The sequence below is a fragment of the Panthera leo genome, chromosome C2 (assembly GCF_018350215.1).
Source record: "Panthera leo isolate Ple1 chromosome C2, P.leo_Ple1_pat1.1, whole genome shotgun sequence".
NCBI classification, from domain to species: Eukaryota; Metazoa; Chordata; class Mammalia; order Carnivora; family Felidae; genus Panthera; species Panthera leo.
In genome coordinates, this window is record NC_056687.1 from 81,972,662 (window position 1) to 81,989,996 (window position 17,335).

Consider the following 17,335-nt stretch of genomic DNA (forward strand, 5'->3'; position numbering starts at 1 on the left):
AACTCCGACTTGCTGGCAACTGCACCCATTTTCCACCGTCCTCTCTGACCTAGGTTGTGATGGGAACCACTCCGGAGAAAGAGAGCACAAGGGTCTGCGGAGCGCGGCACTGGGGTCCCGGGAGGAGGAGGAGCGGGTGGGAGGATGCGCAGCGTGAGGTGGCGCCGGGCTCCGGCTCTCATTGGCCCAGCGGGCGCCCCTCCTCGCGGGGCCGGCTCCGCGGCGGCTGGAAAAGCGGCAGTGCCCAGGCGTGAGAGGCGCAAGCGACCTCCGTGACCGAGCAGACATGGCCGAGTACACGCGGCCGCGGAACTGGCTGGCGCTGATCCGCCTTCGAAACCCGCCGGTCAACGCCATCAGGTAACGGGCTGGGTTGCCTCCAGCCCGGGCACGGAGGGCCCTTCGCCGCCTGCCTGCTCCGAGGCTTTGACTTTCCCCTGCTGGATTAAAAGCAGAGAGACGCCAACACAGACAACCGCGGCGTATGCCAGGGCCTTGTGCATAGGTTAGCTTGGTTATAGGTTAGCTTGGTTGACGTTCGCAGCGAACTCCTACCGGTGTTTCACTGGTGAGGAAACTGAGGCTCAGAGGCAGGCAGATGGCCTCTAAGTGGGCGAGCTGGACTCCAACACGGGCCATACGTGCCAGTTTCCTGCTCTTCTACTTGCTGGCAGCTTTGACTTCTCATGTGTACATTCTGTTCTAAAGGTACAATGCCCGCTAGCCCTTGACCTCTCACTTCCCAATCTCGAATATAGGCTGCCCTAATAAAGTGTAACTCATAAGATATAGAAATCTGATGATAAAGTGGCTTCACATTTAAAAAAAATAAAGTTTCCTATTAATGCCAAGGCAGTGAGTAAAGGTGAATTGTGGCCTGGACAGAAATGCAAAGTTCTTTCTCCTGATTTGTTCTAAACTTAAAGGCTTTAGTGCTATAGTGGAGGATCCATTTGGAGTAAGCCTAGTTAAGTAGCCTATGGAGTAGACTGTGCAGTTTATCTTCTTTGATTTCCTCATGGAGCACCTTCGCCCCTTTTATTATTTTTTTTTTCTTTAAAAAAATTTTTTTTAAGGTTTATTTATTTTTGAGACAGAGAGAGACAGAGTATGAACCGGGGAGGGTCAGAGAGAGAGGGAGACACAGAATCTGAAACAGGCTCCAGGCTCTGAGCCATCAGCACAGATGCCTGACGCAGGGCTTGAACTCATGAACCGCGAGGTCATGACCTGAGCTGAAGTCGGACGCTTAACCAACTGGGCCACCCAGGCGCCCCACCTTTGCCTATTTTAAATTCTCCCACCTACGTGTGCAATGCGCTTACGGCATTGCTTTCAAAACTGAGATTAATGCTAGTTGTTTTTGTTTTTGTTTTAATTAATGAGGTTGTTAGATAGGTTTGGTCTTCCATATCTTTGGAAAAAGGATAGTGATCCATCAGCCCAGGATAGAGCCGTCCATCCTCGGAGAGTAGGATTAGCCAAAATTAAAATTTACAATGAATATATAAAACAGGGTGAAAGACCTTTGGTCAACATTCTTAGCACATACCGCTGGAACAAAAGAGAGACTGGATTGAGGAGACCTGCTAATTTTACCTGAATTTTTATCTTGGTGTCATCAGATTTGATTTTACCATATTAATATTATAATTTTTATTTTTCAGATGAGTTATTGCATTTAGTCATGCAAAAAAAAGTGCAGCAATAAAAATCATACAAGGATGATATGTCCACTTTCTTGCCATTCTCAGAAAAAAAAGCAAAATAACTTATTTTGGTTTTGATGAAGAAAAACATAATATAATTACATATCCATTTTGGACTTGTCTGTATTTTAATTTTTTTTTTTAACGTTTATTTATTTTTGAGACAGAGAGAGACAGAGCATGAACGGGGGAGGGGCAGAGAGAGAGGGAGACACAGAATCGGAAGCAGGCTCCAGGCTCTGAGCCATCGGCCCAGAGCCCGACGCAGGGCTCAAACTCACGGAGTGTGAGATCGTGACTGGAGCTGAAGTCGGACGCTTAACCGACTGAGCCACCCAGGTGCCCCAACTTGTCTGTATTTTAGTTAGAATTACTAAATATTAGGACTCTGCCTCAGCCTCTGCTCATAAGAGGAAACCATGCCCATCAAGAACTTGGGGGAAACGTTTCACAGTCTAACACCCATAACTAGAAATATTTTCTCATAGCTATTTTAAACGTTTCTAGTCGTTAGCCTGCCCCTTCCCGTCTTGTAAGAGAAACGTTTGTATCTACCTCATAAAGTTGTGGTGAAGTTTACATATGCTGGAAGTCATAAACTGGCATGGAACATGTGTTGGCTGCCATCATTGCAAGGCCCTCCAGCAGGCCCTGCTGCCTGGGGTTCATTTCAGCTTCCTCAAGTTTTCTCTACTTGGGGATACTTTCCTGCCCTTTCTTCTGTCTTCTTCTGAAGTTATATATGTGGATATTTTCTTCTCTCTCTTTTTGTCAGCTTCATCATTTTCCATAATTTTATCTTCTTTTCCACTTAATCTCCCCTCTGCCTCCATCCTTGCTGTCACTGCATCTAGTTTATTTTGCACCTCATTTATAGCATTTCTTAATTCACTGTGACTATTTCATAGTTCCTTGATCTCTGCAGCAATAGATTCTCTGCTCTCTTCTATGCTCTTTTCAATCCCAGTTATTAATCTTATGACCGTTATTCTAAATTCTTTCTCAGTTACATTGTTTATAACTGTTTTGAGCAGTTCTCTGGCTGTCATTTCTTCCTGGAATTTCTTTTGAGGAGAATTCTTCCGTTTCGTCATATTGGCTAGTTTTCTGTCCCTTATGTGTTTTAATAGCTTGTTATGTCCAGGGCCTGGCCGTTCAGAAGGTGTTTTTGGAGTGTGTTTTGTGCTCTCTGTTGAGACTCTGGTTGCTTTGTCTCCCTACTCGTAGTGGTGGTTTGGAACTTCTACCACGTGTGCTATGATTTGTTCCTTGAAGTATCCCTGGAGAAAAATTTTAAAAGGGGGGGTTGTGGTGAAAAAGGCCTTATCCTATACAAGGAGAGAAATGACAGGGTGGGGAAAAGTAAAAGAAAAAAAATTGCCCAGGAAGACAATCAGAGAAACTATATGGCCAGTCCAGAGAGAGAGAGAGAGAGGAAAATAAAAAAGGAGATACAGAAGAGGTGTTAAAAGTATAGATTAAAAAAAAAAAATGTCTGTTTAAACAAACCAACAGCCAGAATAACCCGACTAGAGAAAGGAAGAAATAAGAGGAAGAAAAGAAAAAAATATGTATCTACATATACACAGAAAATAAGAATTGACCATGAATCAAATCAGAGAATGTAAATCCCCTAGACCAATATCTGACAGTGCCTTGGAACTAGTGTCTGCGCTGGTCTGGAGGGGCTGTCTGGTTGGTCAGTGTCAATCTTGCTCTGTCAGATGGCCAAGTTACTAGGCATGGAGGGGCGTGGTTTGGTGTAGGCAGGTCCCGCCTCCACTGCCGGCCCTGATCCCTGAAACCCCACCTTGTTGGTGATGGAGAGAAAAATGGCGACACCCCAGTCTCTCCTTCCTGGACTGGGTGTCCCAAACCACTCTGTTTAGGCCCTCCTCACAGTGCCACGTGGGTGTGAGTGGGCCACTGTGTCCTGTTCCACTGTCTCCTACACCTCCCTGGTGCTTGGCTGGGATTCAAACCCTTATGTCATAAAGGAACTGGGTGCCCCGGTTCTGGGGTAGTGTCACCACCCACCCAGCCGACAAAGGGCCTCTAGCTGGTGGGCGCCTGCAGGGTCTTTTGTCCTTGGAATGGCTATTTGCCTTCTTCCCACAGCATTCAAGGGAGAGGATTGCTCTCTCCCACTGCTCCTGGGAGCTAGCTACCTAGCCTGGGGCTGACTCCCCTCCTCTCTAGGTGCAGGAACAGGGCAGAGAAAGCCCCACGGTTAGAAACTGGTTCTTTCTCCATTTTTTCCATTCCCTCATCTGTGGTTTTTCTGTTGTCCAAATACAATCCTACACTTCCACAGCCTCTCTTTCTCTTCCTTTTCTCCACAGAAGGGGATCCCTCCCCTCCACGCCTACACCACCCATTTTATCTCTACCAGTTCGTAATCATGCACCTATGGCTCACCATGTTGTCCCTGTGGGCCCCTGGAGATGTTTCTGTCACTCCGTAGCCCGGATTCCTGGAATTCCATGTCTTCTGGCCTCAATACTGCTGTGTTTGAGGGGTGAGGGAACTTCGGGTCCCCCTACTTCTCCACCACGTTGACTCCTCTCTCCCCAACTGCTCTTTAAAATTCTCCCACTTCTTAAATGAGAGTGCATCCAGAGGATTTACACTCAACTCTTTTTGCCTTTGGCTGACTCATTCAATCTTGACTATAGCTCTCTTTTATAGATGACTCCCTCATCAACTGAAACTTAGCAAAATCTACTGCGTGCCCTTTTTTTCCCCAGATCTTGCCTCTGCCTCCTAAATTAGTTAGTTTTAGCTTTGGCTGTCAGTGACAGAAAACTCAAAAGAGTAGTGGATTAAACAAAATAAGGTTGATTTCTTTCATAGCAGTGTCTTAGAATGATATGATTGTTCCACAATCATCAGGGTTCCCAATTCTGTTTATCTTTTGCTCTGCCATCCTCATTTCAGGTCTTCCACCTCTTGGTCCATGATGGCTACTTATGATCTAGCCATCACATCCCCATTCCTGCCAGAAAAGGAAAAGAGAAAAGCATACCCAATCCTTTAAGAACTCTTCCCAAAGTTGGATATACCAAATCTGCTTCCATCCTATTGACCACAACTTAATGCCTTAGGCTGACTTTACTGCATAACAAGCTGGAAAATGCAACCTTTATTTTGGGCAGTCATGTATCCAGCTAAAAACTAGATGCTTAATATTTTGAAGGAAGTGGGGAAGGTTGGATATTTGGGGTAATTTGAAGCCCCTGACACATCTCTTGGGTTGTTTCTTTTAGACTATTTCAGTTTTCTTATATTTTGCCAATATGACAAATTGAAAGTAATTTCTTCTCACTGTGAATGTCCACATCACTTTATTTGTATTTTCATTACAGCACTCATCTTAGTGTGACATTTTGTCGTTTCCTAGGATGTTATAAGCTCCTTTCAGTATACATAGAAGATGTACAATGATATTTTTAAATTGATTAGTGCTGCTTCTAAGTGGCCAAAGTTACAGCAAACTGTAGGAAAATACTATTTTTTAAAAATTTTAGGGGCGCCTGGGTGGCTCAGTCGGTTGAGTATCTGACTTTGGCTCAGGTCATGATCTCGCAGTCTGTGAGTTCGAGCCCCGCGTCAGGCTCTGTGCTGACAGCTCGGAGCGTGGAGCCTGTTTCAGATTCTGTGTCTCTTTCTCTCTCTGACCCTCCCCCATTCATGCTCTGTCTCTCTCTGTCCCAAAAATGAATAAACTTTAAAATAATTTTTTTTATTCATTTGGAGCACCTGGGCACCTCAGTCAATTAAGCATCTGAATTCAGCACAGGTCACGATCTCATGGTTCATGAGTTTGAGCCCTACATTGGGCTCTGCGCTGACAGTACAGAGTCTGCTTGGGATTCTCTCTGTCCCGCCCTGACTCGCTTGCTCTCTCTCAAATAAATAAATAAAAACAAGAAAAAGCTTATTCATTTATTTAGTCCAGTGCTTAATTCACAGTTGACATGTTTATTATTAGTTGATCAAATTAGTGAAAACTGAATAGTGAGTAACTAGGGTTTTTATACATTGCATGTGTGTTTCAGTTTTCATTATTAGGAAAGGGAAAAAGTCTGAGATAGTATAAATTTAATTCTAATGCCTCGTGTAATTTTTTTTTTCTTTTAGTACATCTGTACTCCATGGAATAAAAGAGGGACTGCAGAAAGCTATAACAGACCATACAGTAAAAGCCATTGTGATTTGTGGAGCAGATGGCAAATTCTCTGCAGGTAACCAGTCTCTAACTCTTTCTCATTATCTTTGGAATCCACAGCCTGAGACCGATGCTGCCTTAGCCGTCCCTGTGGGTAATACCGTAGGGTGGGTAATGGATATGGGAGACTTGAATGGGAATGGGAAACATTGCAGAGAGACAAGAGTCACAGAAAGACCCAGAGAAGACTTTGACCTTGCTCTCTTTTGTATTGGATGAGCCTTTGGAGGACACCCAGGCTTGATGGGTGGTATACCTGCTAATATACACCTGTTGGTACATACCTGCTCTGCATATATCTCCACCCTATGGGAGCTTGGACGAATCCCTGTAATCTCCTGAACTCTTCAATTTCTCTGTTTAGAAAGTGGATAGTAGTATCTATCTTAATAGGTTTTTGTGAGGTTACATGAGATATATCTGAAAGTCCCTAGTGCAGTGCCTGCACCAGAAGATGTTCAATAAATGTAATTTTTTATTTCTTTCTGACAGAAACTTGAAATTGAATTCATTTTTCTTCTTTAAAAAAATTTTTTTAACGTATATTTATTTTTGAGACAGAAAGAGACAGAGCACGAGCAGGGGCGGAACAGAGAGAGAGGGAGACACAGAATCTGAAGCAGGCTCCAGGCTCTGAGCTGTCAGCACAGAGCCTGATGTGGGGCTTGAAACCACAAACCACGAGATCATGACCTGAGCCGAAGTCAGACACTTAACTGGCTGAGCCACCCAGGCACCCCTGAGTTCATTTTTCTTCTAATAGTCACCCATCTCAGTGACCATGACTCTCTTTATTGGGTTATTCTATGAAGATGCAAAAATACTGAAAACATATGGCAAAAGAATCTGAAATGGTGATTCAGTGGTATTTGTAGTAGCTTTTCTTCTTTTCCCAAATGAATATATTATGCCTTTTGTCCTATATGAAGGCCTGTGTAATGTTACTGTAGCCAATGGAATTTAATGTATGTTAATTGCAGCCTGAGAAGAAATAGATATTGGAATCATGACAGTAAAGAAATGTAAAAATGATAATCATTATAAAATTACCATTTATCTTGCCTGCTATGTGCCAGTACTATATGGGTTATTTATTTATTAATAATGAAAACAGTAGTATTTTTACACATACTTTAATCCTCAGTAAATCCTACAGTCTCCATTTACAGATGATAAGGATCAGCCTGAGAGAGATTAAAATAATGTGCCAAACATTAATCAGTTATGAAATGGCTTACTTGTTGTTTTGAAACTTCAGGTCAGAAGCCCAAGATAGTGACTTTGCACCATGGAGAGAGGGATCCCAATTATGGAAAACTCAATATTTCTTTGTAAGAAAGAAGGTAGAAAAGGGAGAATGTAGTTAGAACTCAGGGATAGAAAAAAAAAATTCTCCTAGAAAAGCATTAGAGGTGGTTAGACTTAATGGGTTTACATAGAACAATTGGAAAATATACATTCTTCTCAAATTTGCAACATTTACAGATTTGACCAGATACTGGACCACAAGAACTTGTCTTAATAAATTTTACTTAGAATATGTTCTCTGACAGCAATGCAATTAAACTAGAAATCAATAACAAAAATATAACTAAAAATACTCATATGTTTAGAAATTAAATTCATTTCTTAATAATCCCTGAGTCAAAGTGAAATCATAATAGAATTTCGAAAATATTTAGAACTGAATGATAGTGAAAATGCAACATATATAACTGAAGGATACAGCTAACGCAAAACTTAGCAGGAGATTTATAACCTTAAAGGTATTTATCAGAAAAGAAAACAGACTGAAACATAACGAGTTAAGCATCTATATCAAGGAACTAACCAATGAACTACTAGACCCAATGAAGTAGAAGAAAGGGAATAATGAAGAGGAGAAATTAATGTGATAGAAACAAATGTGATTCAAGACTGTCAAAAGTTAGTTCTTTGAAAGACTAATGAAATCTACAAACCTCTGGAGAGATTGATCAAGAGAAAAAGGGAAGGCACAATGTATATAGGGAATGGCAAATGGGATATCACTGCAGATACTGTAGCCATTAAAAAAGATAATGAAAATATTATGGCTTCCCAATATGACTCAAGTGGAAATAAAAAACCATTAAAGAAATCGAATCAGTAATCAAAAATCTCACAGAGTAAATTCCAGCCCCAAATGACTTTATTGGCAAGCTCTAACTGGAAAGTCAAGGAAAATATTATTTGAATTTCACATAAATGTTTTAGGGAATAAAAGAAGAGGGAACACTTCCCATATTAGTTTCCTTGGGCTGCCATAACCGATGACTTGTGGAGGGTAGAAGTTCAAACTCAAGGTATCTGTATGGTCATTCTTACTCCAGAGGCTCTAGGGAAGACTCTTTGCTTGCCTCCTCTAGCTTCTGTGGTTGCAGGCAATCCTTGGTGTTCCTTGGCTTATTGCTTTATCACTCCTGTCTCTTTCCATGGCCTTCTCGCCTGCGTCCAGATTTCCCTGATCTTATATAGACCCACCCAAATCCAGTATGACCTCATCTTTACTCAGTTATATCTGCAAAGACCCTATTTCCAAATAAGGTAAGTTTCACAGGTTCTGTGTGGGCACCATTCAATCCAGTACTCTTTCTAACTCATTTCATGACGCTAGCATAATCTTGATACCAACACCTATCAAGGCCAGTATGAAAAAGCAAAATTTACAAATGAAATTTGCAATGAAAGGAAAGCAAAATGAAAGGCAAGCTTCATTCATAAACATAAGTATAAAAATCTTAAACAATATATCATAAAATTGAATCTAACAATATATAAAAAGTGGAAGGTATCACATTTCTCCCGGAAATTCCAGATTGGTTGAACATTATAAGATTAATGTAGTTCATTCTATTAAAAGATTAAAAGAGAAAAATCATATGAATTTTTTAAGAACTGCAGAAAAAACATTTGATATCATTTGACATGCATTAAAAATAAAAATTTTTAGTAAACTAGGTATAGAAAGAAAATGTCTTAATCCATTTTTGAAAACCTATAGAAAACATCAGATAAAATGGTAAGTTGAAAGCCTTCCTGGGGCACCTGGCTGGCTCAATCAGTAAAGCATGAGACTCTTGATCTTGGGGTTTTGTGCTCAAGCCCCACGTTGGGTATAAAGATTACTTAAAAATGAAAAAATCAAAACAAAACAAAACAAAGCTTTCCTTCTGAGATAGGAGCAAGACGAGGCTAGCTACTCTCCCCATTTCTGTTTGACATTGTGTTTTAGGCCCTGGCCAGTCCAGTAAGGCTAGAGAGACAAATGAAAGGTATTGGGATTGGAAAGGAAGAAGCAAAACTTCATTATCCAGAAGATATGATAGAGTTTGCAGAAAAATCAAAATAATCTATTAGAAAGGTATTATAATTAATAACTTAGTAATTTTGCTAGATATAAAATCAATATCCAAAACTTTATTGCATTTCTATATGCCAGAAATAAACAGTTAAAAAGTGAAATCACTGTACTCTTGTTTGTGCCTTGGTTTCTGTAAAATTGGGATACTAGTACTAACCTTATGCTGCAAGTAGAAAAATGTAGTAATAACGTTTAAGAATGTGGGCTCTGTAGTTAAACTGAGTTCAAATCCTTATTCTACCAGTAATTAACTGGTCATATGTTTGAACTAGTCACTTAACATCTCAGAGCCTTAGCTTCCTGACCTGTGAAATGGAGATTGTTATACTACTTAACCTACATATTAAGAAAATCAAATAAGAGAGTATATGAAACTACTTAGCACGGTGCCTGATGTAAAGTATTTATCCAATACGCACTAATTGCTATTATGACATGAAAAATCATTTAAATCTAAACTTACAGGATTGATAGGCCTGAGATATCTGGTTTTTCTTGAGCCAAAAAGGAATAGAAATAATAACTAATAACACTAGATGCGAGTGTGACTGTGATGGATCGGTGAGCAAAAAAGTCATAATCTTGGATTGATGCTGGGTAAGGTACAGGTAGAAATGAAAAGTTAAATAGGTTGATATGAAAGAATTACTTTAACTTTTTAACTCCTGCCAAGCTTAATGTTTTCAAAGAACAGATAATTCTATGGGGAAGAGTTCAGTATAATGTTATGTGAAAAAAGGAAAATATGAAAAATGATGTTATAGAATGCTTTCAATAATGTTAAATATATATGATAGCAAACTTTCATTTAATTCTCTCCTAAGTCACTGAAGATAGGTGTTATGATAAAAAAAGTTGCATAACTTACTGAAGGTCACAAAGCCATTTACATATATGCATTGGGAAACAATTAAGAATTCACAAAAATATTACACTGTTATCTCTGTGTGGTGATTTTGGGGTGATCCTTATGTTCTTTATTATTTTGTGTATTTTTCAAATTTTCTATAATGCATGTGTTATTTTTATAATTAGGAAAAGAAATAAATGTTGCTTTTATTGATCATAAAAACAATCTATTACAAAAACATAAAACATATAACTCACAAATATGTATGTGTTTTATGCTGAGGTTTTATGTTGTAATGATTTATGCTCTTAACAAACATATAATAAGGTTGGTGAGCAATACTATACAAAAAAAAGAAGGGGAGGGAGGGCTGGTTCAACTTCTGAATCTCTATTCCCCCTTCTCTGAGGCTTTTAATTTTTTACAGATAGAGTTACTACCTATCATATGGAAGACAGATTTTAGATTACAGGATTCCTGATCAAGGTTTGAGGATTTTCTCTTGTAATGTTCTACATTTTCCAGGTTATTTTTCCTTCACTGTGTGTCCAGCCAAAGAATTAAATGTTTTGTGGTCCCAAAAAGGTCTGAAATTCCTTGAGAGTTATCTGATACCTTATTGTCTATAACAAAGTCCAAGACTCTCCACCTCTCCTTTTCCTTGTCTGTGTCCTTAGGTGCTGATATCCACGGCTTCACTGCTCCTAGAAAGCCCGCCATTGTACTGGGACACGTAGTAGATGAAATACAGAGAAATGAGAAGCCCGTGGTGGCAGCTATTCAAGGCATGGCTTTAGGAGGGGGACTAGAGCTGGCCCTGGGCTCTCACTATAGGATTGCCCATGCAGAGGTAACCGCTAAAGCTCCATATGGGGCTCGGTGTGGGGGGCTTTTCTTTAAGGCGATGTCTAAATGTTGTATAAGCCTCAGTGGTGATCATCTTGAAAAGCTAGCTTCCTGGTTGACAACTCTTATGTATTTTTAGCACTGGTTTTTCAGCTGCTATGCATCAGCACAGTGGTAGTAGTTGTTGACATGTTGAAAAATGTCCATTCCATGAGTAAATAGCTGTTACCCTGAGCCCCATGACTGTCCCTTTGCTTCCCTAGCCCTAGCCCTTGGGTCTCCCCATAAAACACAAACCAAAGGGGAACTACTGGGTCGGTACAGGGCCCCCACAACTCTGCTCCAGTAGTATGACCTACGTCACGTTCCGCTGAGCCATGCTTATGCAGCATGAGGTATAAAATATTTTGACTCTCATCCCTGAGTATGCATACTTATTTAAATTTTTATTTCCTCAAAGGTTTTGGTTTTGTGGTCCCCTGTCATTATTAGTACCTTAGAAGACAATTTCCTATTTGAAAATAGCACAAAATTGTAAATCCATTTGTTTCTGGAAATAGATTTAATTTGGGCTATTAAGTATGTAGATGAGGTCTGTGATACCAGTCTCAGAATGGTAACATTTTGTAAGTAACATATTTTTCTAATGATAAAGATAATGTTGATCATTGTGATAGACTAAAAAATACAGGAAAGTATAAAGATGTAAACTAAAATCCCCATAAACTCACAGTTCAGAAATAACCACTATTAATATTCTATTTTATTTTCTTTTGGTCTTCTTCCTATGTAATACATTTTTCTTATAGCTTTTTTAAAATTTATTTTTCTTTGCTGTCTTTAAAAAAAAAACACCTACAGGGACGCCTTGTTGGCTCAGTTGGTTAAGTGTCTGACTCTTGGTTTTCATTCAGGTCATGATCTCATGGTTCCATCTGTGGGATCAAGCCCCAAGTAGGGCTCCATGCTGTTAGTGTTGGATCCTCTCTCTCCCTTCTCTCTGCCCCTCCCACGTGCTCTCTCTCAAAATAAATGAACTAAACACACACACACACACACACACACACACACACACAAACACAAAAAAACACCTACCTTTGGAATTATATTGTATTTCATTTGTACTCCATTTTTATACTAATATCATATTTAACCTATTTGTTTATGCATTCTGCCAATCTGTTTTAGAGAGTTTAATCTATTTACATGTAACATAATTACTAATAAGGAAGTACTTACTTCTGCCATTTTGCTATTTTTTTTCTTTGTCTTATATCTTTTTTGTTTCTCAATTATTCCATTAATGCTTTCATTTGTATTAAATAGATATTTTCTATTACCCTTTTCATTTTCTTGTTCCTTCTCTTACTATGTATTTTTGAGTTATTTTCTTACTGGTGGTAAGAAAGTCCTGGTGATTACAATTAACGTCTTAATTTAAAACAATCTAGTTCAGATTAATGCCAACTTAATTTCAATAGTATACAAAAAAGTTTGCTTCTATATGGTTCCGTTACCCACTACTTTAATGCTGTTATTGTCACAAATTGTATCATTGCACATTTGTATGCCCATTAACACATTTTTTTTTAATATGAAATTTATTGTCAAATTGGTTTCCATACAACACCTAGTGCTCATCCCAACAGGCTCCCTCCTCAATGCCCATCACCCACTTTCCCCTCCCCCCCCCCCCATCAACCCTCAGTTTATTCTCAGTTTTTAAAATTCTCTTATGGTTTGCCTCCTTCCCTCTCTGTAACTTTCCCCCCCCCTCCCCCATGGTCTTCTGTTAAGTTTCTCAGGATCCACATAAGAGTGAAAACATATAGATTTTTTATTATTGCTTAATGTAGGGGTCTTTTAAATCAGATAGGAAAGAAGAATTATACAGAAAAGTTTATATTAATTTGTCCTTTATATTTACCTAAATAGTGATCCTTTATCATTGTTTTTTATTCCTTCACATGGATTTGAGTTCCTGTCTAGTGTCCTTTCATTTCACTGTGAAGGATTTCTTGTAGGGCAGATGTGCTGGCAACAAATCCAATTTTTGTTTTTACCTCAGAATGCTTTAATTTGCCTTCATTTTGATTTTTCTAAAGTTTATTTATTTACTTTGAGAGAGAGAGAGAGAGAGAGAGAGAATGGGGGAGGGGCAGAGAGAAGGAGAGAGAGAATCCCAAGCAGGATTGGGAGTGTGGAGCCTGACATGGGCCTCGAACCCATGAACCATGAGATCATGACCTGAGCCAAAATCTAGAGTTGGATGTTTAACCAACTAACCCACCCAGGTGCCCCTTGTTTTCATTTTCAAAAGCTAGTTTTGCTGGATGTAGAATTTTTGTTTGACATGTTTTTTTTTTAGTGCTTTGAATATGTCAACCTACTGCCTTTTGGTCTCCATGGTTTCTGACAAGAAACCTGCTGTTAATCTTATTGTAAATAGTCTTTAAACATATCATTTTAAGTGGCTGTATAATTTTGTCTTATAGATATACCATAATTTATTTAACATTTCCTTGTAGCATTAAATTTTTTTAATGTTTATTTATTTATTTTGAGAGAGAGAGCAGGGGAGGGCAGGGAGAGAGGGAAAGAGAAAATCCCAAGCAGGCTCTGCATTGTCAGCACAGAGCCAGACATGGGGCTCAAGCCCATGAACCCTGAGATCATAAAATGAGCTGAAATCAAGAATTGGACACTCAGTCAACTGAGCCACCCAGGCACCCCAGCATTTTAATTTTTATAAGGGTTTATGAATAAAGATATATATCCTAAGTGCTCCTTTTTCTGTGTCCCTCTTACCATGCCTTCTGCACACTGAGTGTAGATGTAAGTTATAAGCAATGATAAGTCAGGGGATGGGGATGAACAGTGGTGGAAAAATTCTTGACTGACTGTTAGGAATGCCTTGTGTGAGAAACTCTTAAATATTCCAGGTATTCTGGAGCTCTTGGAATCACAATGTGGGTAAATGACAGTCTGCATTAAAGCACCTTCCTCCTCCCATCCTGTACCTGTAACAAAACTAACAGAACTTTAGCCACTTTTAAGTAGCCAAGAGAGGCATGTGGTAAAGGGCTTGAACTCATTCTCTTGCTTGGACTGAGGTTGCTGTCTAATTTTTTTTCTGTAAGAGCTTTATTGAGATATAACTCAAAAACCATATAATACATTCATTTAAAGTGTACAATTGAGGATGCCTGGCTGGCTCAGTCAGTTAAGTGTCTGACTTTGGCTCTGGTCATGATCTCATTGTTCCTGGGTTCAAGCCCTGCATCAGGATCAGCACTGACAGCTCAGAGCCTGCTTTGGATTCTCTGTCTCCCTCACTCTCTCTGCCCCTCCCCTGCTCATGCTCCCTCTCTCTCAAAAATAAATAAATAAATAACAAAAAAAAAACCATTTAAGGGGCACCTGGGTGACTCAGTCAGTTGAGCATCCAACTTCAGCTCAGGTCACGATTTCGCAGTTGGTGGGTTCGAGCCCCACGGTAGGCTCTGTGCTGACAGCTCAGAGCCTGGAGCCTGTTTCTGATTCTGTGTCTCCATCTCTCTTTGTCCCTCCCCTGCCTTTGCTGTCTCTCTCTCAAAAATAAACATTTTTAAAAATTAAAAAAAACATTTAAAAATAAAATGTACAATTGAGGGGTGCCTGGGTGGCTCAGTTGGTTATCTGACTCTTGATTGGTCTTGATCTCGGGGTTGTGAGTTCAAGCCCTGCACTGGGCTTCATGCTGGACGTGGAGCCTACTTAAAAAAATGAAAATAAAGTGTACAACTGAATGGTATATTAGCATATTCACAGGGCTGTGTAACCCTTACCACAGTGGATTTTAGAGCATTTATTATACCAAAAAGAAAATTCATACCCTTTAGGAGTAACCCACCATCTCCCCTCTCCCCCAGTCCTAGGCAACCACTAATCTACTCTCTGTCTCTATGGGTTTGCCTATTCTAGACATTTCATATACACAGAATCATACAACATGTTGTCTTTTATGACTGGCTTTTATCACTTAACATAATGTTGTCATCATTCACCCATGTTGTAGCTTGTCAGTACTTCATTCCTTTCTATGGCCAAATAATATTTCCTTGTATGGATATACCACATTTTCTTTATCCATTCATCAGTTGATGAACATGTGAATTGTTTCTATTTTCTTGGCTTTTACGAACAATGATGCTAGGAAAATTTGTGTAACATTGTGTGTGTTGTGTGTGTGTGTGTGTGTGTGTGTGTGTTTATTATAGTCATCCTATTGGATGTGAAATAGTATCTTGTGGTTTTGATTTGCATTTTCCTGATGGGCTAATGATATTGAACATCTCTTCATGTGCTTATTGGCTATTTTGTATCTCTTCTTTAGAGAAATGTCTATTCAGATCCTTTGCCAATTTTTTAAATGTTTTTTATTTACTTTTGAGAGAGAGAGAGAGAGAGAGAGAGAGATTGAGATTGAGTGGGGGAGGAGCAGAGAGTGAGGGATACCCGGAATCCGAAGCAGGCTCCGGGCTCTGAGCTGTCAGCACAGAGCCCAATGCAGGGCTCAAACCCACGAGCTGTGAAATCATGACTTGAGCTGAAGTCGGAGGCTTAACCAACTAAGCCACCCAGGCGCCCCTCCTTTGCCCATTTTTAATTGGATTGTCTTTTTATTACTGAATTGTAAAAAGTTCTTTATATATTCTACATACATGATTAGCAAATATTCTCTCCTATTCTGTGAGTTTTCCTTTTAATTTCTCGGCTTCCTGGCTCTTTTAGGGCTCCATAAAGCTGTTTCTGGACAATATAACTTTTGTTGGCTGAAACATCACAATGGAGTCAGAGAAAAAAATATGTAAGAAGTTAGAGATGTATTTCAACATGAAGACTTAGGGACAGCACAGCTCTGTTTATGTTGTTAACCTAAGTAGGGGGTATGCACTAATTTGCCCTGTAAAAACTTTTTTTTTAAAATTTATTTAAAGTGTCAGGGTGCCTGGGTGGCTCAGTCAGTTAAGCGTCTGACTTCTGCTCAGGCCATGATTTCAATGGTTGAGGCTCTATGCTGATGGCTCAGAGCCTGGAGCCTGCCCCTCCCCCACTAGTGCTTTGTCTTTCTCTCTTTTTCTCAAAAATGAATAAACATTAAACACTTTTTAATTTATTTAAAGTGTCTTATTTATTTTGAGAGTAGGGGGAGGGGCAGAGAGAAGGAGAGAGAGAATCCCAAGCAGGCTCCACACTGTCAGGGCAGAGCCGGATGCAGGGCTTGATCTCAGGAACCTTGAGATCAGGACCTGAGCCAAAATCAAGAGTCGGACGCTTAACCAACTGAGCCACCCAGGCACTCTCGCTTTTTGTTATGTGTTTATTTTAAAAGAGAGAGTGTGTGTGCATTGCTCTGCAGAAACTCCTGAAACAGTGTTTTTGAAAGTGTGGGAAATCCAGAGGAATCCTCCCCTTTACTCTACATGCTGTCTCATTCTAATGACCTTTATGCCTTCAAACTTTAATAGGCTCAAATTGGCTTCCCAGAAGTCAGACTAGGACTCCTTCCTGGTGCAAGAGGAACCCAGCTTCTCCCCAGACTCATTGGAGTTCCTGCTGCACTTGATTTAATTACCTCAGGTCAGTACAAACCCTGACAACAGCTGTCTAGAGCAATGCAAGGAACTGATTTAAGATTTAGAGAAATTCTGGATTGACCATTACCCACTCAAGTAATCTTAAGAGGATACTTTAATTTCTTTGACTATCAATTTTCTCATCTGTAAAATGGAAGGAGTACTTTCCCTGAGAGCTTTTCAGACATTACCATGAAGATCACATGTAAGTGCCTCCCCCAAAAAATTTCTTTAATGTTTATTCATTTTTGAGAGACAGAGACAGAGCATGAGCGGGGGAGGGGCAGAGAGCGAGGGAGACACAGCATCTGAAGCAGGCTCCAGGCTCTGAGCTGTCAGCACAGAGCCCGTCGTGGGCTCAAACCCACAAACCACAAGATCATGACCTGAGCTGAACTTGGTCGCTTAACCAGCCGAGCCACCCAGGCACCCCATGTGCCTTCTAAATGAAAGTGTTTACAGAGCACTAATTATAAGTAAGATTTTATTATAGCTCACGTGTCCATGCATAAACACTTGTATTCACATAGGGTGTATTATATGCAGACTCAATTTAGAAATTATAATGTACATGAGAATTAAAACCAGAATTGTCATGGAAAGGTTTGAAGTTATAGTGTGGAAATGACTGAATTTTTCATTTCCCAAGTATTAAGATATTAGCTACAAATGAAAGTTCTCTTTCCATAGGGAAAGTGAACA

The 17,335-nt window shown here is 39.8% G+C and overlaps 1 protein-coding gene across 1 annotated transcript in view; it reads left to right on the forward strand.

Moving 5' to 3' along the window:
• Window positions 1–234: 234 nt before the first annotated feature.
• The window catches only part of EHHADH (enoyl-CoA hydratase and 3-hydroxyacyl CoA dehydrogenase), a 45,300-nt gene continuing 28,199 nt past the window's right edge, over window positions 235–17,335 (forward strand). The window contains exons 1-4 of the mRNA XM_042903123.1: window positions 235–360; window positions 5,850–5,953; window positions 10,847–11,019; window positions 16,526–16,637. Coding sequence (XP_042759057.1) covers window positions 287–360; window positions 5,850–5,953; window positions 10,847–11,019; window positions 16,526–16,637 — 463 coding nt within the window. The 5' untranslated portion in view covers window positions 235–286. The remainder of the gene's footprint in view (window positions 361–5,849; window positions 5,954–10,846; window positions 11,020–16,525; window positions 16,638–17,335) is intronic.